The 25753-nt window shown below is 35.9% G+C and overlaps 1 protein-coding gene and 1 long non-coding RNA gene across 4 annotated transcripts in view; one reads left to right on the top strand and one right to left on the bottom strand.

The window, feature by feature from the left end:
• DPP10 (dipeptidyl peptidase like 10) overlaps positions 1–25753 on the top strand; it is a 1330293-nt gene that overhangs the window by 1257886 nt on the left and 46654 nt on the right. For all 3 annotated transcript variants that reach the window (XM_040474884.1, XM_040474883.1, XM_040474885.1), the window contains exons 14-17: positions 6506–6597; positions 6987–7034; positions 10102–10223; positions 11541–11588. In XM_040474884.1, the coding sequence (XP_040330818.1) occupies positions 6506–6597; positions 6987–7034; positions 10102–10223; positions 11541–11588 (310 nt within the window). The remainder of the gene's footprint in view (positions 1–6505; positions 6598–6986; positions 7035–10101; positions 10224–11540; positions 11589–25753) is intronic.
• Positions 12356–25753, bottom strand: part of LOC121030458 (uncharacterized) — a 67198-nt gene continuing 53800 nt past the window's right edge. The window contains exon 2 of the long non-coding RNA XR_005790209.1: positions 12356–12765. This is a non-coding gene — a long non-coding RNA (uncharacterized LOC121030458). The remainder of the gene's footprint in view (positions 12766–25753) is intronic.

The raw sequence follows: 25753 nt of genomic DNA, 5'->3' as shown, positions 1-25753 counted from the left end.
GTGTGTGTGTGTGTATATATATATATATATATACATATATATACTATATATATGTATATATATATATATAAAATAGAGATGGAACTTCAAAGTACTGGAAAAATGAATTTTTTTAATAAAATAGTTTTGGAAAAATTGAATATCATAAGGAAAAAGAAAAGTAGTTACGTACTACCACCATAATTCTAAAATGATCAGAAATCTAACTTTGAGAAATAAAACCTTACATGTACCAGGAGAAAACATCAATAAATTATTTGTAATCTTAGTTTGAAGAAAGCCTTTATACTATGCACTAATAGCCAGAGACAATATAATAATACGATGGTAAATTTTATTACATAAAGATTGGAAGAATATTTTTGGTCTTTCATCCATTTTGAATTTATTTTTGTGTATGGTGTAAGAAAGTGGTCTAGCTTCATTCTTTTGCATGTTGCTGTCTAGTCCTCCCAGCACCATTTGCTAAAGAGACTGTCTTTTTTCCTCTGGATACCCTTTCTTGCTTTGTCCAAGATTAGTTGTCCATACATTTGTGAGTCCAATTCTGGGTTCTCTATTCTATTCCATTAGTTTGTATGTCTGTTTTTGTCCCAATACTATACTGGCTTGATGACTGCAGCTTTGTAGTATTGGCTAAAATCTGGGATTGGGATGCCTCCAGCTTTGGTTTTCTTTTTCAACACTACTTTGGTTATTCTGGGTCTTTTGTGGTTCCATACAAATTTTAGGATTGTGGTTCCATTACAAATTCTAGCTCTGAGAAGAATGCTGGTGCTATATTGATAGGGATTGCATTGTATGTGTAGATTGCTTTGGGTAATATGACATTTTAACAATATTTGTTCTTCCAACCCATGAGGATGGAATGTTTTTTCCATTTCTTTGTATCTTCTTTAATTTCCTTCATAAGCTTTCTACAGTTTTCAGCATACAGATCTTTTACCTCTTTGGTTAGGTTTATTCCTAGGTTATTTTATGGTTCTTGGTGCAATTGTAAAGAGGATCTTTTGTCACTGCATTATTAGTGTACAGAAATGCAACAAATTTCTGCACGTTGATTCAATATCCTGCTACTTGGCTGAATTCAAAGACCTAAATATGAGCCAGGAAACCATCAAAATCCTAGAGGAGAAAACAGGCAACATCTTCTTTGACCTCAGCCACAGCAATTTCTTACTTGACATGTCTCCAAAGGCAAGGGAAATAAAAGCAAAAATGAACTCTTGGGACCTCATCAAGATACAAAACTTCTGCACAGCAAAGGAAACAATCAACAAAACTAAAAGGCAAGCAACAGAATAGGAGAAAATATTTGCAAATTACATATCAGTTAAGGATTAGTATCCAAAATCTATAGAGAACTTATCAAACTCAACACCCCCCCCCAAAAAAAAACCAAATAACCCAGTGAAGAAATGGGCAGAAAACATGAAGAGACACTTTTCCAAAGAAGACATCCAGATGGCTAAGAGACACATGAAAAGATGCTCAACATTGCTCATCATCAGAGAAATAAATATCAAAACCACACTGAAATACCACATCACAGCAGTCAGAGTGGCTGAAATTAGCAACTCAGGAAACAATAGATGTTGGTGAGGATGTGAAGAAAGGGGAACGCTCCTGTACTGTTGGTAGGAATGCAAACTGGTGCCGCCACTCTGGAAAACAGTGTGGAGGTTCCTCAAAAAATTAAAAATTTTATTACCCTGTGACCCAGCAATAGCACTACTAGGAATTTATCCAAAGGAAACAGGAGTGCTGATTCATAGGAGCACATGTACCCCAATGTTTATACCAACACTTTCAACAATAGCTAAATTATGGAAAGAGCCCAAATGTCCATCAACTGATGAATGGATAAAGAAGATGTGGTTTATATATACGGTAGAATACTACTTGGTGAGGAAAAAGAATGAAATCCTGCCATTTGCAACAACGTGGATGGAACTGGAGGGTATTATGTTAAGTTAAATAAATCAGTCAGAGAAAGATATCATATGTTTTCACTCATGTGGAATTTGAGAAACTTAACAGAAGACCATGGGGGAAGGGGGAAGAGAAGGGGGAAAAATAGTTACAGAGAGGGAGGGAGGCAAACCACAAGAGACTCTTAAATACAGAGAACAGACTGAGGGTTGATGGGGGTTGAGGGTCGAGGGGACAGGCGGGGAGGGAAAATGGGTGATGGGCATTGAGGGCACTTGCTGGGATGAGCACCAGGTGTTGTATATGGGTTACGAATCACAGGAATCTACTCCTGAAGCCAAGAGAGACTATGCTGATTATACACTGTATGTTAGCTAACTTGACAACAAGTTATAGAAAAGATACATATATTGGAAAAATAGTACCATAACCAATGTCAAGATAAAACAACAATCCAGAACATACCTGCAGCTTATAGCTCACATAATGAATATAAAGACAAAGAGAACTGTTGAAAAATGAAGACCAAAACACAAAAGAAATCTGATAATAAAAACAAACAGCAGAGATTCAGATAATGATTGACTCTCATTCATAATTGTGCAAATGACACATTATATATGTTATAGTATACATATATGCATATATATGAAGCTCAACTTTTTTCCTAAGAGAAATGCAAAATGAAATTACACCAGTATACCTGTGACAAGTTGGGTTTCACAGGAAGCCAAGTGAAGAGAAGATTAGCCTGCAGGACCATTTTCACACAGGACGTCAATAACTTTGGAAAGTTACACAAGGAAGCAAAATTGGCCAGAAATATGTGGGCTGCAGGGCCATCTGAATGAAGGCCTCCACTGATTCCACAAAGAGTTCTAGACTGAGGTGGCTCTCAGAGAAGTCCCAAGTGAGAGCAATAGGGTTGGGCTTCTATCCTTCAGTACTGATCAGTCCCATTGGATGTGGACTGCCCTTGAACAGAGGTCTAATCTTGGATGAGACATTGTCTTCAGTCCCGGAAACCCTCAGAGAAGAAGACTGACAGCTGAGCACTTTCTTCCAACAGCACTTCTAGGTGCTGCCAAGGTCCTTCCTTCCAGAGAGCGTTCCCATTGGCATGTCCTAGTGTCTACTACACCACCATTTCTCCCCTATCGGATTGGCAAAAATTCAAACACTGAACAACATACTCTGCAACATGCCCATGAGAAAATAAGTACCTTATACATTGCTGGTAGATGTGCAAGATGATACTTCCCTTATAGAGGAGCATACCCTGACAATATTTCCCTACACATTAAATCACAAGCATATGTACAGAGTTAACCACTGTGGCATCATTTGAGATGTGCATCTTAGGAGGCTCATTACAGTATATCCACACTTTGGAGAACTATGTAGGAATAAAAAGGATGGAAGACGATCTATAACAAGAAAACATGCCCTGTGTTCTCTGATTTCTCTCTAGCTTATATGTGTATGTGTATCTGGGTTTACATTTATAGTTATGAAATATTAATGTTTCACTTATAAAACATTTCCCCCCAGAAAAGGATAAACAAAGACCTAATAACTTTTTTGTATGTGATGAGAATGGCATGAAACCAAGACTTCTTGCAGGGATGCTCCCTCTGTCTGTCTGTCTCTGTCTTTCTCTTGTAATCTTAGTTTGAAGATATATATATATACACACACACACACACACACACACACACACACACATACACTATATGTTTGAACTATCTACATATTTTTAAAATAATATTGGGGCACCTGGATGACCCAGTCAGTTAAGCATCTGACTTCGGCTTAGGTCATGATCTCATGGTTTGTGAGTTTGAATCCCACAGCAGGGTCTCTTCTCTCAATGCAGAGTCTGCTTTGGATCCTCTCTCTCCTTCTCTCTCTGCCCTTCCTCTGCGCACACTCTTGCTTTCTCTCTCAAAAATAAAATAAACCTTAAGAAAATAAAAAGAGGGGCACCTGGTTGGTGGCTCAGTTGGTTAAGCCTCCGACTTCGGCTCAGGTCATGATCTCGTGGTCTGCGAGTTTGAGTCCCACATCAGGCTCTGTGCTGACAGCTCAGAGCCTGGAGCCTGCTTCTGATTCTGTGTCTCCCTGTCTCTCTCTGCCCCTCCCCCACTCATGTTCTGTCTCTCTCTGTCTCAGAAATAAACATTAAAAAAATCAAAAAAAAAAAAAAGAAAAGAAAACGAATATTAAATAGAAAACATGAGGACACCAAAGCTATGTTGAAATACTAAGAGAAGCAAATGCACCTGAATGTAAATCAAACGGATATGGATTTTACTTAAAGCTAATACTAAGAACACATACACACACATGCACAAGAGAGATAACATAGGGATATCTCTCTAGCTAGCCATCTATCTCTTCTGAAAAGGCCCACAAATAATAACATTAGAGTAGCAATTAGCACACATAACCCCAGATCTTTATATCTAAATACTGTAATCCAGTAGAAAAAATTCATTGGAGAAATGATTGATTACAGTTAGGAGGTAGGGGAAGTAAAAGGATCTCAGAACATGTGATTGTGCAGAAAACAAGGAAGTGCTCAAAGACCAATGTAATCATTTCCAAAGAATAGAGGTGTTGGTTTGAAGGAGTGCCCAATAACCAAATTGTGACAATTTTAACATCATAAAGAATAACAACAATCATGGAATGTAATATATTACATTAAACATGGTTAAGTATGTAGTGATATGAAGAGGAGGGAGAGCAAGGATGAGAGTGAACACAGGCAAGAGGAAATAGTTTTCTTCACAGAAGAATGCTACCTGCTAAATACAAAAGTGATATTAGAATTAGAAAATCACTTTGAAATGATAATTTATTAAGGGAAAGGTTATGAATGGATGCTAAACCTATGAAGTGAAATGTTAATGGAGAAGAAGATGCTCACATAATGTGCAAGTATTATCCCACTTTTAATTAAAAGGCAAAATGTATTTTTCAATGCATATGTCACAGTTACCATGTAAACAGCATTGTCATGAGTGGGAAGATGTGTAATGGTATTCTTCCTAATATGAAGCAGAAGAGGTATCCAATATCACCTGTGTAATATTCTTGCCAAAAATATTTAGCCTAAATTAAAGCATAAGAAAACAATCAGACAAATCCAAAATGCTGGACATTCTATAAGACCACTGGACCAAGAGTCTAAAAAATGGTTAATATTATAGAAATCAAAAAATATAAATGTTTTTCTTTAAGAGAGATTAAAGAGATGATAACCCAAAATATGTAAATATTTACTAAGACATCTATTTTATCTAAATATATAAATGTATATATTTATATGTCTAAATGTAAAACATACACACACACACACACACACACACACACACACACACACATATATATGGTTACTTGGGGCTATTGTGGAAATTAGGGTATAGACTGTATGTTTAGATGATATTAACATAAATATTCTTATGTGTTATTTGCTTACATGTGGAAATCATCTTAATGTTGAGAGATGTATATTGAAGTATTTAGGCAAAAATATACTGATGTTTGCAACTTACTTTTAAATGATTCAGCCAACAACGAAAGAGGGAGGGCAAATATTCAACGTGTTGATATAAGATGGTGAATCCAGGTAATGATCTCATGGGTGTTTATGTAGTATTCACTCAACCTTTCTGTAGGCTTGAACATTTTCTCAGTAAAAAGAAAACAAATGTGGTACCATTTCATACTCATTAGATTGACCAAAAATTAAATAATCTGATGAAATTAACTGCCAGTAAGGAAGCGGCAAGGATGAGCAGCAATGGGAACTCACATTGCAGTAGACTGTAAGTAGGGGAAACTTTGGAAAATACTTTGTCACTATCTAGTTAAGTAGAAGACATGTTTACTAATGACCAATCCCACTTCTTGGCGCTTGTCTCAAGAAAATCCTGCCATGTGCATCACGAGACCTTGATAAAACTGTTCATAGGCGACTTGTTTTTAAGAACTAAAATTTGGAAATGCTCAAATGTCAGTAAAACATAAATTATGCTATATTCACATAAAATACGACATAGTGGTGGAAACCAACTATGGCTGCAAACATCAACATAAATTAATCTCAGAAATAAATTCTTGTGTGAAAATAGCAAACCATAACATGATGCAATGGTGTAAAGGTTAAAAGTATACAATAGCGTTTATTTACAATAAAATTTGTTGTGAAATATTTCACCTAAAGCTGTCCAAACTGTAGTTGTCGGCCATTTAGATGAGTGTTACCAAAGTCCTGTGTCTTCACTGAATGCCAAGATGACACCCTGTGTCAAAGTGTTGCACAGGCGATCATCACCTAGAGGTGTCTTCTAATGCTTTTCCCACAGTAATGGAGAAAAGGCACTCTCCTACCCGGATCAATGTTTACATGAATGTGTGTGCATTCTCGAGAATGAAAACAAGAAACTGAGTGTTAGCTGCAAATTGCAGAATTAAAAGTGATACAGGTAGTTGGTATTTTTGTGTTGACCAGAAAGATGCTGTTTAAATAAAAAAAAGAAAATCAATATTTTCTATTTCTTTGCAGAGTAAAAGTGAGCAAATTACCGTGCGGCATCTGACATCAGGAAACTGGGAAGTGATAAAGATCTTGGCATACGATGAAACTACTCAAAAAATGTGAGCATTTTGGTTCTCTAGTCAGGTTGGTAGTCGCAGTTGTCAAACGCAATCTTTCGGCCAGATTGATGCTTTGCTTACCGTGGTCCTAGTCCAGACACCTCGGCCATAGAAACAGCAACATTCTCTTTAAAGACTCTCCCTACCCTTCACCCAGAGAGACACTTGCACACACACATTTACACAGATACGTACACACTTAGACTGAGAGAGATCACAGAGAAGTGTGATATGATGATATTTTAAGAACAAAAAGATGTGTTTCCCAAACGGATCAAAGTTCGGTGGTTGAATGAGAGAACAGGCCGGAGCTCGAAGATTCAAGTGAAATCTCAGCGTGGCAAAAATTGATCTGTGCCTGATGTGTGTGTTTTCTCTTTCCTGGGCAGTTACTTTCTGAGCACTGAGTCTTCGCCCAGAGGGAGGCAGCTGTACAGGTAAGCAAGGTGCAAAGACTTGGCTGCACAGGTTGATTTCTCAGTGGCCATCTACACACCTTAAGGATAGGATGGAAAACTCTGTAGTTTCATTTTTGACATGACGGAACCTCACGCTCTTGGTCCAGTCTCTCACGTCTGGACCTTTGCAAGCCTGAACGTTGGGACCTGACGTGAAGACCATCCAGCTGTTCCTTTTGTAATTTTTTTCATCACCTGCTTTTACAGTCTCAAAGTGTCTTTTTTTTTTTTTAAGGCTTGCATTTCTCAACTACCCATCTCACGGGAGTTTATGTATTTTCCTGAGTGGACTTTTCTTCTACTAAGCCTCATTTTGAATTTTCAGTGCATTTATATTGTACACCGGTAATTTATTCCCAAAGTAAAACCATTGTGAACACTTAGAAGAGTAGATCAAGGGGAAGTTTTTCTCCCCTGCCCCCACGATGTGCAAAACCTGGCAAGATTATTATTTGAGCCAGTAACACTCACTGCTTAGTAAAATAAAGCATTAGATGGGGAATGTTCTCATCTGCCCAATTTTCCCAGATGGAAAGTTATATTCATAAAAGATGCTTAAGGTCATACCTATTTAGTATTAAAATGTCTCCTCACTCAGAAAGCTTTCACCAGGACCTCATAAGAATGACTTTTATTTTTGTCTGGCAAGCAACTTATTAATTCTAGACTTTATATACACTTTCAAATTTCCATTTCACAGATTCATTTTTAAAGTGTCAAAACTGCCATGGCATATTCTCAGTGGAAATTCATCATGTTTGAAGAAGTGTCACCACTGATTCTTACCCAGTAGCCTACACTTTCCTTTGAGAGTAAAAATGCATGTTTAAAGCACCCTAAACTCCCTCTAATACACTGCACACTCTTATTTATGCATAAATTGCTTTCATCTGAAGCGTCTATTTTTATCACCTCTCTCAATAGGTGATTTTTGGATTCTTTGTTTTATGGGGTTTTTGTTTTGTGTTTCTCTTGAGTCTGAAACCCACAGTCTCAATTCTAATGACTTCCAAGGGAAGGACAGCTGTTTATGTAAAGAGACTGATGCTTGTGTTGGTTTAGAGATCTTGATGAACGTAGTGGTCACTTTGTGCTTTTTGGTGACCTGAAGCTTATCTTGACGTGTATACTCCGGTTGATGCTGGCAGTTGTGAACAATTTAAGGTTGTGGAACTAGTATATCTAAGTGTTATTTCTCTCATTTTATGAAACTCTTAAAGAAAAATCAGTGTCAAAAGATTAGACTAGGCCCATTGCAGCCAATGGAACTATCTCAATCTCTCTTCCCAATATGATTAGCCTAAAATGTGATCTGAATCAAAATGACTTCTTAGATTTGTGTGCTTGTCTTTGTTCTCTAGTGACTGAGGCAGCAGTCTATCTATGAACGGTACTAGTGGAGCAGGCCATGTGATAAAGGAAATATAGTACCAATAAATTTCCCCTTAAGTAGCTCGGCAAATGCCAGTTGGCTTGACTGTAAGATAACGTTATTGTTTAACTCAGAAAACTCAATCACTGTCTTACTCAGGTCATAAAAATAATCATTGGTTGACTAAATTTATGGGATGAGATATACCCGTGAAGAATCACAGATGCTACCATAGTCAGTGTTAGAATGAATGTTGTTTCAAAATGTGCATTTCTTTATTTCAATAGATTATCATAATTTAGACTATGATCTAAGTAATGATAAATACTAACATAAATCTCTGAGGAACTTGAATCTGAAAAGTTATATGAAGGAGGAGAGAGGGAAAGGGTTTAAATCCTAGTTATGTCCTTTCACTAGGCACGCATTCTTCTCTGTGGAGAGTGCTGCACAACATTGTGACTATAATTAAAGACACTGAATTTTATACTTAAAAATGATTAAAATGGAAAGTGCTATGGTGTAGGTGTATTTGGATGTATATACACACATAGAGCAATTTCAAAGAGAAAAAATAAGGTATGATTACCTTGCAAGTTATCGTTAGGGTGAAATGGCCTAATGTATTAAGTGCTTCGTGTGTATATTGATCGGTTAGGCCAGTAAAGGAAAAGTTGGATTCTAATGAGCTCAGAATGTTTCAAATGTGAAATTTTGAGTTCATGAACGATACTTAACATCTATTCTCAATGGCTTCTGGTGCCCACGCCAATATTCCTGTACCCATCCCCGTGCCTACAGCATACTGCACATCAAAATGACTATCATTCATTTACAAATGCATATCCAGAATCATGTTTCAGTATTTTCTCCAAGTATAAGATGAAGCTTCACCAGCATTTCCAACTGTCAGAATAATCTATGATACATCTCTCTTTATAAAATATTCTACATAGGAAATTTAACCTTGGGTAAATATATCAATCCCTCTGACCTTAAGTATCATTGTTTGTGAAATAGAGAGATGATGACTTGTCTCTTTACCTACCTCCCTGATGTCTCAAAGTATGCACGATCATGAAGATTATATTATCGCACAAAACATAATTTTCCTTGACCAAAAATTTCAGGGCAAGTGTTAAGTGCCAGTATTTCCCATGTATCTATTTAGTGGGAAAATTTGACAGATAACCAAATTCTAATGTTTAGAATTCTGAATTGAGGAAATCATGAGATTGATTCTTTGTGTGACTTGTGAAAACTTTCATTAGTTCTTTCAACTAATATTTATTGATGGTGACTTTATTCTAGTCTCTGTGGGCACTTCCTTTTAAAACTTTACAAAGAAATATCTATGGAGAAAAGGCAGATAAGAATAAGTTATATTGAGTCCTGTGGAAATCAGTTCCTTTATTTTAGAAGCATGTATATATATATATACTTTAATATACATATAAGCATACATGATTTTAATTTTATCACAGAGAAGAAAACTGTGTCTCTTAACCTTAGTAATGGAAATTGACTTTGTGTTTATATGGTAAGTCCTAATTGACAAGGAGCCTCAATATAAGCAGTGCTGTAGCTCCTGAGTTTATGTTAATGTTTAAATATATGCCACATATTCATGTACCTGGAATGGTACCATTTCTAATTTTCTTTTTCTTTCCCCAGTGCTTCTACTGAAGGATTACTGAATCGTCAATGCATTTCATGTAATTTCATGAAAGAACAATGTACATATTTTGGTGCCAGTTTTAGTCCTATGAATCAACATTTCCTATTATTCTGTAAAGGTAATAAATTATTTTATTTGATCAGTATCTATTACCATCACAAGTAACTATTACTCTCTAGCTATATGATTTGATACTCTAAATTTGTTTGTAATAAATTATGAATTTACTGAGATAAAAATTGCATCTTCATGTAGAAAACATAATTGGGAGTCAACATTTACTCGTGACCACTAAGGGCTGTTTGAACGTGAACTGTTTAAAAAAGTGAACAAGCATATTTACATCAGCAAAGTCCTGATACAGCAATAAAGTAATTTACCTAGTCTTTAGGGGAAAAAAAAAAAACAGCCCTCTTATTGAAATATTGGCTTGGCTGTTAAGAGGTTTAGGTTCTACAGAAATTTAACTGCCTGGGTCTAGCATCCTGAAGTTCAGAGAGATTCACCCTAATTCACCCTAATTAGATCTATCAGGTAAAAATACTCTATAGTCTTATATAGGAGTATGGTATGTCTATGTTATACTGATAGGAATCATTGCCCCTTAAAAAGATACTGTAATTCTCAAAGATCAGATGGGAGACATCTGTCCCTTATAATGTGATGGACTGAGTGTTCTTGCTTTAGCTGGTACCTGAAGCTGTCCTGTTTTTAAGACACCCTGAGGAATAAATCAACACATGCTCTTTTTAGTTTTTTGGTTTTTTTTTTTCCTCTTGGTATCTAAAAACAAAGTAATCAAAAAAGTACTTGTTTGATGACATCAGGGAAAACCATTAGACCTCTAGTTATAGTTCTGCAGAGGAATAAAGCTTCAAGATCACATCTTACAGTTACCTGAATTAACTAGTATATCTGAAATATTTGGTGATTCCAGTTAAGGTATTTTTTTCAATTAGTATATAATTAGAACCAAATTTTTATTCATCTTATGGATGAGATATTTCCATTCCAGAGTGTGCATCCTTTCTTTCTTGGCTGAGTGGAAACAATTTAATTTTGGATGAACAAATGAGGGGTTATGATTCAGCATTCTGAGTATCACTGACTGTTCTATAAAAGAGTAGTGAAAGAGTAAGGAACTTAAGATTGGGAACCATAGAAATGTAGAAGTACAAAGGCATTTTGGAGAAGGGAAAAGCTTAAAAATAATCTATGCAAATGGTTTCTTTCCCCATATATTCTTTTTTTAATAAAATAGCCATAGGTAGTGATTAAATGTAGTTATCTGGTTTCTGTTTCATTATGTTTTTAATATGAAATATTTCCATTTGGAAAAAATAACACTGTCATGAATTGTTACTCATATCTTTAAAATATTTATACAAATTTTTAATTTATACATATTTTTAATATGTATGTTTTTAAAATCCAGGCCCAGGCATCCCAATGGTCAGTCTCCATAGCACGGAAAACCCAGCAAGTAAGTACACAAACAGGACAATGTAGAAGAGTCATGGTGGGTACTGGTATGAGGTATTATATATTCTGAGTGTCATATTCTTATAGAACCTTTTTCAAAGGTGTTTCCAGTATGGGGAAAGATGAGTAAGTACCATCAACTTGACCTTGTTTATGTAAGAGAAACAGTAAAGCAAGTGGTTTGAGCCATGTTACAGCTGGAATTGAATCTTGCATGCCTGAAATAGGGTGTCTACTGTATCTAAATTGGTGAGGCCTGATTGAAGAGGCCCATTTAGGTACATTTCAGCCTACTAGCCCCTTAGTGCTCTGGTTCATGTTTTTCCTGGGCTTCATATAGATTATTCCTCCTTTTTGTGTACATTTGGGAAAAATATGAAAAATGTTACTTTTTATATCCATTTCCAGATATCCAGGGATTTCTAGTTTTATACATTCATTTATTCTTTTATGTATTTAACTCTGTATCATCTATTGAGAATTTACTTTATCAAATAATAGGACAGAGGTTGGCTGGACCTTGCTTGTCCTATATGGTCAACGTGTTTAAGAAATTAGTAGAGTACATAAGTAAATGCATGCTTGATTGAAGCTTGATTGAAGTAATTTTCAAAATGAATAGCCAGATACTTCCTGTCTTCCTTTCTTCCATGTTTCTTTCCCTTCTTTAAATTTTATTTGATAAATACTCTTCTGGTCTAATGATTTACATTTGGCCACTAGGATCTAATAAATCCTATATTTATCAACTTATTTCTCAGAACACCCTCTGAGATAATTTATTATCCTCTTTTAAGGATGAGGAAACTTAGTCACAAGGAGGTTAAATAACTTGCCTAATTCATACTAATAGGTAGCAGAGCCAGGAATCATGAGACGTCTGACTCCAGAATAGGATTTGTAATTGATGTAGGAGACTTAGAAAGGAGAATGAGTCATTATTGCTTGGTGTTAGGGGTTCACACTGGAAAAGGATCTAGGGTCCATGTTCCTTTAGAAATCCAGGGTAGGGTCCAATCAAAGGTGAGTGACAGGTGAATAATAGTTGTTCTTTCATGAATCATCAAAGGTAGGAGGTATTGATGCCAGTGTCGGCGGAGGTCTATTTGAAGCTAATGTCCTGGAACATGTTTGTTTGGGATCCAGTTCTTAGATGTTAGTTATCACGTGGTAAGGACCTAGGACAAAACCCAGAGAATGATTAGCTTTTTTGCTTCCCCTTAAAGTGGGAACATGGCTTCTTTGGCGTGTTCAGAGGCAAAATATAAAAATGTGGCCTAGCAGAAAAAACAGCAGATACCTAGCCTCTCTAAAATGGATTCCCCTCAGTTTTCCTACTTCATAATCACAACTATAAGATGGAAACTTATTGTGCTTTTGTCTTTCACATCTTGTATTTAAGAAGGAGTCTTACTTAGATGCCTTGACATAATGGAGATGCAGGCATTAGACTAATGTTGAAAGACAATATTATTTTTAGAGAACAGAGGAAGACCGTTTATGCTCTTCAAATACCAACATATGGAGATTTCCTCCCTGTTCTAGAAAAAGACAATTGCTTAGTTTGTAATGGAGTTTTGTGTGGTTGGGAATAGGTGAACATATCATTTAGTTTCTAGTTATCAGTATACATTTTAAAGAGGTTATGGTAAGCAAATTAATCTGTTCAGTATTAATGCTAATGTCAATGATAATAGAATATTTGATAAAATAGAGGCTAGCATTTTACAGATTATGAGTTCATTACATACCTTTTGTGAGATCTGAGACAAATTAGCATCACATAGGATCAATTTCCTTGTAGGCAAATTAGCAAATGAATTTTTCAGGAAGATGAAATATATTTGCAACATAGGATGCACTGAATATGTATTATATTGCATATTCTGCCAAAATAATGATTTTCTAAAAATTTCCAATCTGACTTTAACAATGTTTTCTAGTAATATCTACTGCAAACAATGAAACATTTTTGTTATGAGTGAAATAAGCCAATTATGATTATCTCAGGGTCAAAAAAAAACAAAAAGGGGCATGTGGAGTAGTCAGGTGCTTAATTTTCTTTTTAAAAGACATGTATTGAGATAAAACACATTCAATATCAAGTAAATTTGGGGGTTAATGGATTTTGTATTAATCTTTGTTACACTAATGAACTAATCATAATTCATTTGGGGCCACATGAAGTAAAATAGGATATGAAAAGAAAAATGAAAATAACAAACATGAAAACCTTTAAACCTAATAGTTATCAAAGAAATGCAGAGTGAAACACTGTCATATAATTTTCCAAACAAATTAATAACATCAAAAACTTACATTGCTAATAAGGATATACTCTCATAACTTGCCGGAGGAAATATAAATTATAGCAATCTCTTGGAAAAAATAAGTCATAAGCCTTAAATGTTCTATACCTATATACCTGGTATTTTTTCTCCTAATGATTTATACTGAGGAAATCATGCTAAGTAGAGAAAAATCTAACAGCATTATTGATGATAGTGGGGGGAAAACATAAATAATAAAAGAGGGGGATTTGTAAATAAACTTTAATTAAATATTAATTAGTGCCCTGAATATTTTCCGATTGTCCTCCCAGAACCACTGGATCTCAGTTTCTTTCCTCTTTGGTTTCTGCCTCAGAAGTTATCTATACGGATGACTTAGGTTCTGTTCCATTTGGCTGCCAGTTAGTTTCAGCTAAAGTGAATCTCCTGGATGACTGAAGAGAGGGAGAAAAGAGGTTTTGGGAATATCTATTCTTCCATCCCTATCTATCCCTGTGGAGTTACCCCAGGTTGCCACAACTCCTAGCTGAAGGTCACATTGGATTCACACCATCACTGCTCTCTGCTCTTGACATGCAAGCATAGCCACTAAGCCCTGGGTTACTGCCCCTTATGAACTCCTGTCCATTGTCCATATATTTGTAAATAGTTTTTCATTAAAATGTTATCAAATTATTCTAAGTCAATATCGGTTTCCTATTAGGATTAAAAATAAAGATGTTTACAAAGGACAATTCTTCAAAAATGTTTAAACTATATTTTTAAGTGATCAAGGAGTCCAGATGTTTATGTCACATTAACAAAACTGTTTGAAATGCATCTAAAATTGTAAGAAAATAATACAAATGTTAAAATTCTTGGATTTGCTTAGCAGCCTTCCAGGTGACCTTTATTCTTTCTTCTTGAGTATTCCCTAACACTCTACAATGAACATGTATTGCATACATATACATATATATACATATATATATATATATGTATGTGTGTGAGTGTATATATAAGTATACATATATATATACAAATACACATATATATGTGTGTGTGTACATATGTATGTATATACACACATATTACTTTTTGAATGAAAAAGAAACCCTTCATTAAAATGCTCAGTGCCTTGAGAGGAGGTATAAATATGTAAAACGTTAGTTATTTCAAAAATCCTTTATCTCATATTATTACCATTTTCTCTTTCTTCTTTTTACATTTTCATCTTTTCTTTCTCCTTAATTTAGCATATATGATTGTCTCCTTCTTCCCATCTCATCTCGTGTTCTCATCTCTCTTTACTTCTCTTCTACTTTCTTTTCTTTCCCTTTCTTCTTCCCAATTTTCTGTTTTCAATTTCTTCTCTTAAGATCACATCTTAACATTTCTTCCTGTTCACACTATTTTGCCAAAAAACTGTGTATTGTGTTTTTGGAATTTATGAAAAAAAATGCTACCAGCTCTTAATATTTTCAAAATGGCTTTACTATGTCCTATATTTTTTTCTTACAATATTTGTTTAAAATAGAATTGACTTTTTTCCCCCATGCCTAAATGAATGGCCTTTTTATTTAGAAGTAAAAAAAATTCTCAACTGCCCTGTACTCATGTATTTAGTTTATATGTAATTAGGTTTATTTTTTGCCATTGATATTTGATAATAAAGAGAAATCATTAGTATATAACACTCATTGGTGCCTCTGGCTGTATCTATTCATTTATTCATTTGTCAATTAGCCATGTTAATAAACCACTTGTCATTTATTTAAAAAATAGCCAAAAAGATGATCTGCTAGAGGTATAAAAGTAAAAATTTAATAGGATTTATTCTTTAAAAACTGTCCTCCTTGTAGTTAGCAAATATCAGGAGACACTGGCTTCCTCTAAATACAAAACAAATGGTTTTATCCACAATTAAGTGCATTTTTATGGCTATTCTTAGATTATAGATGCTGAATCTTTGATTAAGGTATATAGAGTTTAAGCATACACATTTTAATTTTTATAACAATATTTGGTATAGCTGCCTTGAAAATATCCTATTTGAATATCTGGAATTTCTTACATTTTAGTGATAGAAGAAACCTCTGAGAACATCTAATTTCCCGAATTTGTATTGTAGAGGATGGCACTTATTTACAAGAGATGTGGTTTGATGTGCCTGCAATCACACACAGAATTCAAAGGACAGTGCAGGAAACAGAAAGTTAGATGCTTCTAATTCCCTCTGATAGAAGTGGACACAATTTCAAGGAAGCAAGTCAGTAGAAAGGCAAAGAATGTGAATGTACAAAGATGAAGGGATGAAAATATTCAAACTTGCAAGATAAAAGTTGTTCCATGTGGCTGGAAAGAAACATTTAAGTTACAAGCAAAGATATATGTATGGGTGATAGGGGCAAGCTGGAGCCAGGTCATAAGTGTCTTATGTTTCATTCTAAGGAGTTTAGATTTAACAAAGTATCAACGATAGGGGCGCCTGGGTGTCTCAGTCTGTTAAGCATCCAACTTCGGCTCACGGCACCATCTCATGGTTCGTGGGTTCAAGCCCTGCATCAGGCTCTGTGCTGACAGCTCAGAGCCTGAAGCCTGTTTCAGATTCTGTGTTTCCCTCTTTCTCTCTGCCCCTCCCCCACTCATGCTCTGTTTCCCTCTGTCTCAAAAATAAACATTAAAAAAAAAATTTAAAGTATCAATGATAAACCACTGACAATTAAAGAAAGAAATTTGTATTCTGGCCATGGAGTCACTGAACTAAAAGTAGAAAAAGCCTCTTGCTGGGGGGGGGGGGGGGGGAGAAAGGAAAAGAGAAAAACTGGATAAAATAAATAACACTTTTAAAGCATCTGACAATAGTCAGGATAGGACTCTGATCCCTAGAAGAAGGGAAATTAGTGAGATTAATGTAATCGCCCTGGCTTTCTGACTGGAATCTTTTTCTGAATCTCAGTGCAATGAAGAACAATCCAAGAAGAGTACAGTGGTATCTCAGAGTCATACTAAAGACAGAGACTGGAGTTCAGAAAGGTTGAAGCTTTGGGAATGTTGAGAAGATGGGCAAATACAATGGATAGGAAGAGGCAAATGGGGACCAAACAAAACAAAACAGAAATCTTAATAGGGCTGTGGAGGATCATCTGATGTCCACTGCAGAAAACACCTAGCTGGGCAGACGTAGGAAGATGCTTTGTGAGCTTGGGAGAAGCCAGAGCTCAAAAAGTGCGGGGATATGATAAAAGTTCCAACCAGGCAACATACTAGAATGTTCTCCTAGGAGACAGCCCACAAGAGTCATGCCTTAGTAGTAGAGCAGCACTAGCCACATAGCAGAGGTCAACCAAACCCACACTAAAAAAGATATTTTTCAGAGCCTTGAAATGATTACGCTGAACTGCAAAGAGCTTAAACCTATGCCAGAACAAAGTCCAACAGTTTCCAAAAGAACAAAATCCAAAGCACTGTAAATATCATAATGGTCAGAATCCAATAAAACACTACTGGCTTTGTGGGGAAGCTAGAAAATGTGATGCATAACTGGGAAAAAAGCTAGTAAATAGAAACAGACGCAGAAATGACAGGGAGGGAACCTTCTGACAAATACAGTAAACCAGCTATTACATATATGATTTTGAAAATCAAGCAAAGGTTGAATACAATGTGAATATAAATAGAATACTTTCAAAGGAACTTTATGAACTTAAAATATCTGCAATAAAAACTTCACTGGAAAATACTGAAAGTATATTAGACACTACAAAAAAATCAGCAAAATTGAAACATTATCAAGAGAAACTTCCAAACACAAAAAGAACAAGAATGGAAAACATGAACAGAGCCTAAGCTAATGTAGGTCATGATCTGTATCTATGATATTTTTAACTGGAGTCAAAAGGAGAGGCATGCAATAAAACATATGATGAAATAATGGTCAAATCCAAATAAGATGAAAAGTATAAAATAGCTCAACAAGCCTCAAGCAGGATGTATCCCAATAGAAAAGGTTATTTAAAAAACAAAACAACCTTACATCATCAAAATTAGAAGGACATATTACATCCACACATTACATACATGGTAGCAAAGCCAAGAATTAATGCAAATGTCTCACCAGGGGGAAAAAAAATAGAGCAGTCTTTAAAATGATGATGGAAGAATTCCAGAGAAGGTGGCAGAATAGGACAACCCCAAGCACATCTTGTCCCAGGGATACAACTAGGTAACACTCACATCAGTGTAAATAACCCAGAAAATGCCAAGAAGCCTAGCAGAACACAGTCCACAACTAAGGGGACTCTGGCACTGTCTGCGGGAGGGAGGGATGCTGCCATGGCACAGAGGGGAGTGAAGCAGACTGTCACATTGGGGAGCCCACATGGGGAAAACAAATCCTCATGACATTGGGACTTAAAAACCAGAGGGGCTGAACTTCACGAGTTTTTACAATCAACAGTACTCAAAACGTAAAATTTGAAAACTGAGTGCACTCAGGGATCGCCTGGGTGGCTCAGTTGGTTAAACTTTGGACTCATGTTTTAGGCTCAGGTCATGATCTCTTGGTTCTTGAGTTCCAGCCCCACCTCAGCCTTCACACTGACAGCGGGAAGCCTGCTTGGGATTCTCTCTCTGCCCCTCCTCTGCTCATGTGCTCACTCTCTCTCTCAGTAAATAAACTTAAAAAAATTAAAAAAAAATGAGTGGACTCAGCTCTGGGAGAACGCTGAGAGCAAGAGGAAACTGAGTCCCCACCCTTAAAGAGACAGCACAAGAAACAGTCCACAGAGACACAGCATAGAGGCAGCATACAGAAGGGAGATTTCTTCACTAATCAATCTCATGAGTGTGCTGGAGTGGCAGGGATCCTTAAGAGACTTCAGAAACAAAGAAGCTGGTGGGCACCATTTCCTGCCCCCACCTCCCAGCATAAACACATGACCACTTACAGGAACCATCAGGGTCCAGACACTCGCTATTTGCTAACACTGCACATCCTGCACACCTCTGTACCCTGCACTTCGGATCTACCCCCTCCAGCCAGGCTGGCCTTAGTCCTAGAAAATGCAGATCCCCTCCCCCAGAGGATAAACACAACCTTACTAACACCACCACCCCTCCCCCATGCACTTTGTGGATCCTTGCCCGTGGCAGAGCCAACCCCTCCAACATGCTCTTGGCCAGGACCCATCCAAAAGGTGCCACAAGTCTGGCAGTGTGCAAGGAGCCCTGACAAGGGCCAACAGATCTCCAAAGTAACTCCAGTCGCAGGAACAGGGGAAGATAACCACATACACTACTCCAGCTGTGACCCCAGTAGTGGGCAGGAGACAGAGCGCTGGTCTGAATGAAAGCCCCACCCACCAAGAAAAAGCTTCTCAGGGGACAAACAGGTAAAGCATTCTGCAGTCTGGTTTGACTGTATCTGTGGTAAACACCTGGTCTGACACAACTCAAGCCCAAGGCAGCCCAAGACTGCCCTGCTAACACAAAAGGATCAAGCATTGCCTACTAAAGACAAAGAGAGGCATTGCAGAGGACTGGACTGGTGGAAAAAGTGGCAAGGCACACACAGCACATGTAGGAATCACCCCCGAAGTGCCGGTTCTGCGGAACAGGGGACACTGCACTGAAGGGCGCTACAGGGCCTCGTCTTTGTAAGGCACTATTTTCAAGAGCATGAGACATAGCTGACTTTCCTAACACACAGAAACAGACGCAAAGATTTAGACAAAATGGGAAGAGGGAGTATGTCTGAAATGAAAGAATAGGAAAAAAATTACAGCAGGAGACCTCAGTGAGACAGACCCAAATAATACGCTTAATAGAGAATTTAAATTAGTGATCATAAAGAGATCTACTGGACCTGAGTAAAGAATGAAGGACATCACTGAGACACTTAAGAAAGAGCAAACACAGAACAAAGAACACAATCAGATATGAAGAACTTAGTAAGTGGTATTAAAAATACACTAGATGGAATAAATAGTAGACTAGAGGAAGGAGAAGAATGGATCAGTGACCTGGAAGACAGTAACTGAAAGCAATCAGCCTAAGCAGGTGGAGGAAAAAAAAAGTTATGCAAAATGAGAACAGACTTAACATCAAGCGTAATAGCATTCACATTATTGGGATAAGAGAAGGAGAGAGAGAAAAGGGTGTAGAAAATATATCTGAAGAAATAATAGCTGAAAACTTCCCAACTCTAGGGAAGGATCTGGGAGGCACAGAGAGCCCCCAACAAAATCAACCCAAAGAAGTCCAACCAAGATACACAGTAATTGAAAAGGCAAAAATAGTGATAGAATATTAAAAGCAGCAAGAGAAAAGAAAATAGTTATATACAGAGGAAACCCCATAAAGCTGTCAGGTGATTTTTCAGGTCAGAAAGGAGTGACATGATATATTCAAAATGCTAAAAGGAAAAAAAATCTGCAGAAAGAATGCTCAATCCAGGAAGGCTATCATTAAGACTAGAAGGAGACAGGGGTACCTGGGTGGCTTAGTCGGTTAAGTGTCTGACTTTGGCTCAGGTCATGGTCTCACAGTTCATAGGTTTGAGCCCCGCATCGGGCTCTGTGCTGACAGCTCAGAGCCTGGAGCCTGTTTCAGATTCTGTGTCTCCATCTTTTCTCTGCCCCTGCTCCACTCTCATTCTGCCTGCCTGCCTCCCTGTCTCCCTCCCTCCCTCCCTCCCTCCCTCCCTCTCTCTCTCTCTCTCAAAATAAATAAACATTGAAAAATAAAAATACTAGAAGGAGACAGAAAAAGGTTTCCAGGAGCTGGCTATTTGAAAAGATTAATAAAATTGATAATCCTATAGCAGGACTCATCAAAAATATTAAATAATTAAATAATTGAGAAAGAGAGAGAGACAGGACTCAAAGAAAATAAGAAGTGAAAGAGGAGAAATGACAACTAACACCAGAGAAATAAAAAGGATTATAAAGGAATATGAAAGGTTATATACCAACTAATTGGACAACCTAGAAGAAATGGATAAATTCCTAGAAACATATAACCTCCCCAAACTGTATCATGAAGAAATAGAAAATTTGAACAGACTGAGTACAAGCAATGAAATTTAATCAGTAGTCAACCTAAAACAAAAATAAGTCCAGGACCAAACGGCTTCACAGGCGAATTCTACCAAACACTTAAAGAACAGATAATAACTATTCCTCTCAAAATATGCCATAAAGCAGAAGAGAAAGGAAAGCTACCAAATTCTATGAGGCCAGCATTACACTGATGCCAAAACTAGATACAGACATTATGAAAAAAGAATTATAGGCCAGTAATTCTGATAAACATAGATGTAAAACTCCTCAGCAAAATACTAGCCAACTGGATCCTACATTAACAACAACAAAAAATCATTCACCAGAACCAAATGGGTTTTATTCCTGGGATGCATGCGTAGTTCAACATTCACAATCCACTCAACATGAATCATCACATCACGAAGATAAAGGATAAAAACCATATGATCATTTCAATAGATGTAGAAAAAACATTTGAAAGGGTACAACATGATGAAACCCTCAACAAACTAGGTTTAGAAGGAACATAACTGACCATATAAGGGCCATATATGAAAAAGCCACAGATAACAATATACTCCATGGTGAAAAACTGAGAGCATTTCCCCTAAGGTGAGGAAAAACACAGGGACATCTCACTTTTATTAAACATGATAGTGGAAGTCCAAGCCACAGCAATCAGACAACAAAAAGAAATGAAAAACATCCAATTGGTGAGTAAGAAGTATAAAATGTTCACTATTTGCAGATGATATGATACTATATATAGAAAACTCTAAAGAATCCACCAAAAAACTAATGGAATAGATGAATTTGGTAAGGTTGCAGGATACAAAATCAGTATATAGAAATCTGTTGCATTTCTATTCACTACTAACAAAGCAGCAAAGAGAATTTAAACAATCCCATTTACATTTGCACCAAAAATAAGAAAATACCTAGGAATAAAATGAACGAGGGAAGTGAAACATCTGTACTCTGAAAACCATAAAACATTGATGAAAGAAGTTGAAGAGGACACAAAGAAATGGAAACATATTCCATGATCATGTACTGAAAGAACAAATATTGTTAAAATGCCCATACTGCCCAAAGGATCTATAGATTTAATGAAATATCTATCAAAATATGAACAGCACTTTCCAAAGAAATAGAATAATCCTAAAATTTGTATGAAACCACAAAAGACCCCTAACAGTCAAAGCAATCTTGAGAAAGCAAAAGTTGGAGGTATCATGATTTCAGACCTCAAGTTATAGTACAAGCTGTAGTGGTAGTAGCAGTAGTAGTAGTAATAATATAGAGTGTTTTATATATACACACACACACACACACACACACATATATAGTATATACATACTGTATGTATAGTATACACATACTGTATAATAATTACATACTGGAATATAGTATATGTTCTCTTCCATTGATCTATGTGTCTATTTTGTGCCAGTACTATATGTATATATGTATATATATGTAAATATATGCAGACTATATATGTATTATATACACAGTACTATATGTGATATTATTACTACATATATACTATATATACTATGTACTATATATATGTATACTATGTATGCAGTACTATATATTATTATGTATATACTGTAATATACATTACTGTATTACTATACTATATATAGTTATATACTATACTGTAATACATATTACCTATATATGATGTATATACAGTACTATAATATATATAGTACTAGTATATATGCTATTATAGTATAGTATAATATACATAGTACTGTATATACTGTAATACATATTACTATACTATATATGTAGTATCGATTATATAGTATATATTATGATATATATGTAGTTTATATATATAGTATATAATATATATACTATGTATATTATATAGAGTGCTGTATGTACATAGTATATATGTAGTAATTATATAACATATATATATAGCACTGTGTATATATAATATAGTATATATAATACATACATAATGTAGTGTGTACATATATACATATAGTACTAACACAAAATAGACACACAGAATAGAAAGACCAGAAGTAAACTGACAATTATAGGGTCAATTAATCTTCAATGAAAGAGGCAAGAAAGTGCACTGGGGTAAAGACAGTCTCTTTAACAAATGATGTTGGGAAAACTGGACAGCTGCATGCAAAAGAATGAATCTGGACCATTTTTTTACACCATACACAAAAATAAACACAAAATAAGGACCTAAATGTAAGACATGAAATCATAAAAATCCTGGAATAGAGCACAGGCAGCAGTAATTTTTCTTACATCAGCTGTAGCAATAATCTTCTAGATAGTTCTCCTGAGGCAAGGGAAATAAAAGCAAAAATGAACTATTGGGACTACATCAAAATCAAAAGCTTCTGCACAGTGAAGGAAATAATGAACAAACCTAAAAGATATCCTACAGAATGGGAGAAGATATTTTTGAAACAACATATCCAATAAAGGGTTAGCATCCAAAATATATAAATAATTGATACAACTCAACACCCCTAAAAAAAATAATCAACTTAAAAACTGGACAGAAGACATGAACAAACATTTCTCCAAAGATATACAGATGGCCAACAGACACATGAAAAGATGCTCAATATCACTCATTATCAGGGAAATGCAAATCAAAACCACAATGAAGTATCACTTCACTCTTATCAGAATGGTTAAAATCAACACCACAGGAAACAACAATGTTGGCAATAAAGAGAGAAAATGGAATCCTTGTGCACTATCAGTGGGAATGCAATACAGCCCCTGTGAAAAGTAGTATGGAAGTTCCTTAAAAAGTTAAAAATATAAGTACCATACAATCCAGTAATCACACTACTGGATATTTACCCAAAGAATACAAAAACACTAATTCGAAAGGCAATATGTACCCCTACGTTTATTGCAGCATCACTTATAATAGCCAAATTATGGAAGCAGCCCAAGTGTTCACTGATAGTTGAATGGATAAAGATGTGAGATACACACACACACACACACACACACACACACACACACACACAGGAATATTGTTCAGCCATAAAAAAGAATACAATCTTGCCCTTTGCAACGACATGGTGTATCTATAGAGTATAATGCTAAGTGAAACAAATCAGAGAAAGACTAATACCATATGATTTCACTCATATATGGAGTTTAAGAAAGAAAACAAATGAACGAAAGGGGGAAAAAAAAAAAGAGAAACCAAAAATCAGAGTCTAACTACAGACCACTTTACTCTGGTAAACATGGCTACCAGAGGTGGGGGATGTGTGAATAAGTGAAGGAGATTAACAATACACTTATGATGAGCACTGAAGTAATGTATAGAACTGTTGAATCATAGGGCGCCTGGGTGGCTGAGTTGGTTAAGCGTCCAACCTCAGCTGAGGTTGTGATCTCACAGTTCGTGGGTTTGAGCCCTGCATTGGGCTCTGTGCTAGCAGCTCAGAGTTTGGAGCCTGCTTTAGATTTTGTCTCCTTCTCTCTGTGCCCCTTCCCTGCTCTCTCTCTTAAAAATAAACACACATTAAAAAAATAAAAAAGAGGGGCGCCTGGGTGGCTCAGTCGGTTAAGCGTCTGACTTCAGCTCAGGTCACGATCTCACGGTCTGTGAGTTCGAGCCCCGCATCGGGCTCTGGGCTGATGGCTCAGAGCCTGGAGCCTACTTTGATTCTGTGTCTCCCTCTCTCTCTCTGCCCTTCCCCCATTCATGCTCTGTCTCTGTCTCAAAAATAAATAAAAACGTTAAAAAAATTTAAAAAAAATAAAAAAAATGTTGAATCACTATAACACTGTATATTAATTGTACTGGAATTAAAGTTAATTAATTAATTAATTAAATGATGCTGAAAAAGAAAACATAATTCTTAACCTGGATAATGATATTAGAAAATAGCTTTCAAAAGTGAAGCCAAAATAAGGAATGGAGAAGAGCTGAGAATGTTTTGTTATGAGACCTGAACTTCTACGTAAGACATAAATCAAAGAATAATTTAGAACACTAATTAGAAAATATTTTGAGCCACAGAAAAACACCTGACAATGTGACAAGAAATTTTTGGCTCTAAATTCTTGCTTTGTAAAGAAGGAAATCAATTATCTAAGCTTCTGCCTTAAGTAGGTAGAAAAAGAAGAGCAAATTACATTGAAGGGAGGAATAAAAAGTGGAAATAAATGATAAAGTAAATGGACTAGCAGTAGAGAAAATATACAGAAATAAAGATGGTTTTAAAGATCAATAAAATTGATAAAGTTCTGTACAGTCACCAAAGAAAATGTACATTCTCATCATTTTCATTAACAAAATACATAATGTTAATAACAGATCCTACACACATTAGAATGATAATAATAGAATATTATAAGTAATCTTAAGGCAGTAAACTTCATATTTTAGATGAAATGGGTCTAAACAGGCAGGGTAAGTACAATATAAAAATATCTCATGATCTACTAAAAAAATTCTTCCCACAAAGAAAATTCCAGTTACCTTCACTGGTGCATTCTGTGCAATATTCAATACATTTATACCAAGCTTACACAAAATCTCAGAAAATATAAGGCCAGCATTCCAAATTCCAAATCCAGCATAAACATTATAAGGACAAATAATAATAAAAACAAGGAAGGAAGAAAGGGAGGGAGGGAGGGAGGGAGGGAGGAAGACCTTTTTAATGAATATAGATGCAAAATTTGCTAACTAAATACCAGCAAGTAAAATCTACCAGTTTGTAAAAGAATATTATGAGTACATTGGGGTCCCTGAAGAATCCATGATTGCTATAATATTCAATAATCAATCAATGTAATTCGCCTTATTTTACTGTTAATGCTGAGGGTTAGAA

Source organism: Herpailurus yagouaroundi, unplaced genomic scaffold (assembly GCF_014898765.1).
Source record: "Herpailurus yagouaroundi ecotype Mexico unplaced genomic scaffold, PumYag 140, whole genome shotgun sequence".
NCBI classification, from domain to species: Eukaryota; Metazoa; Chordata; class Mammalia; order Carnivora; family Felidae; genus Herpailurus; species Herpailurus yagouaroundi.
Note: the sequence above shows the minus strand (reverse complement) of the source record. Positions and strands in the feature narration are given on the sequence as shown.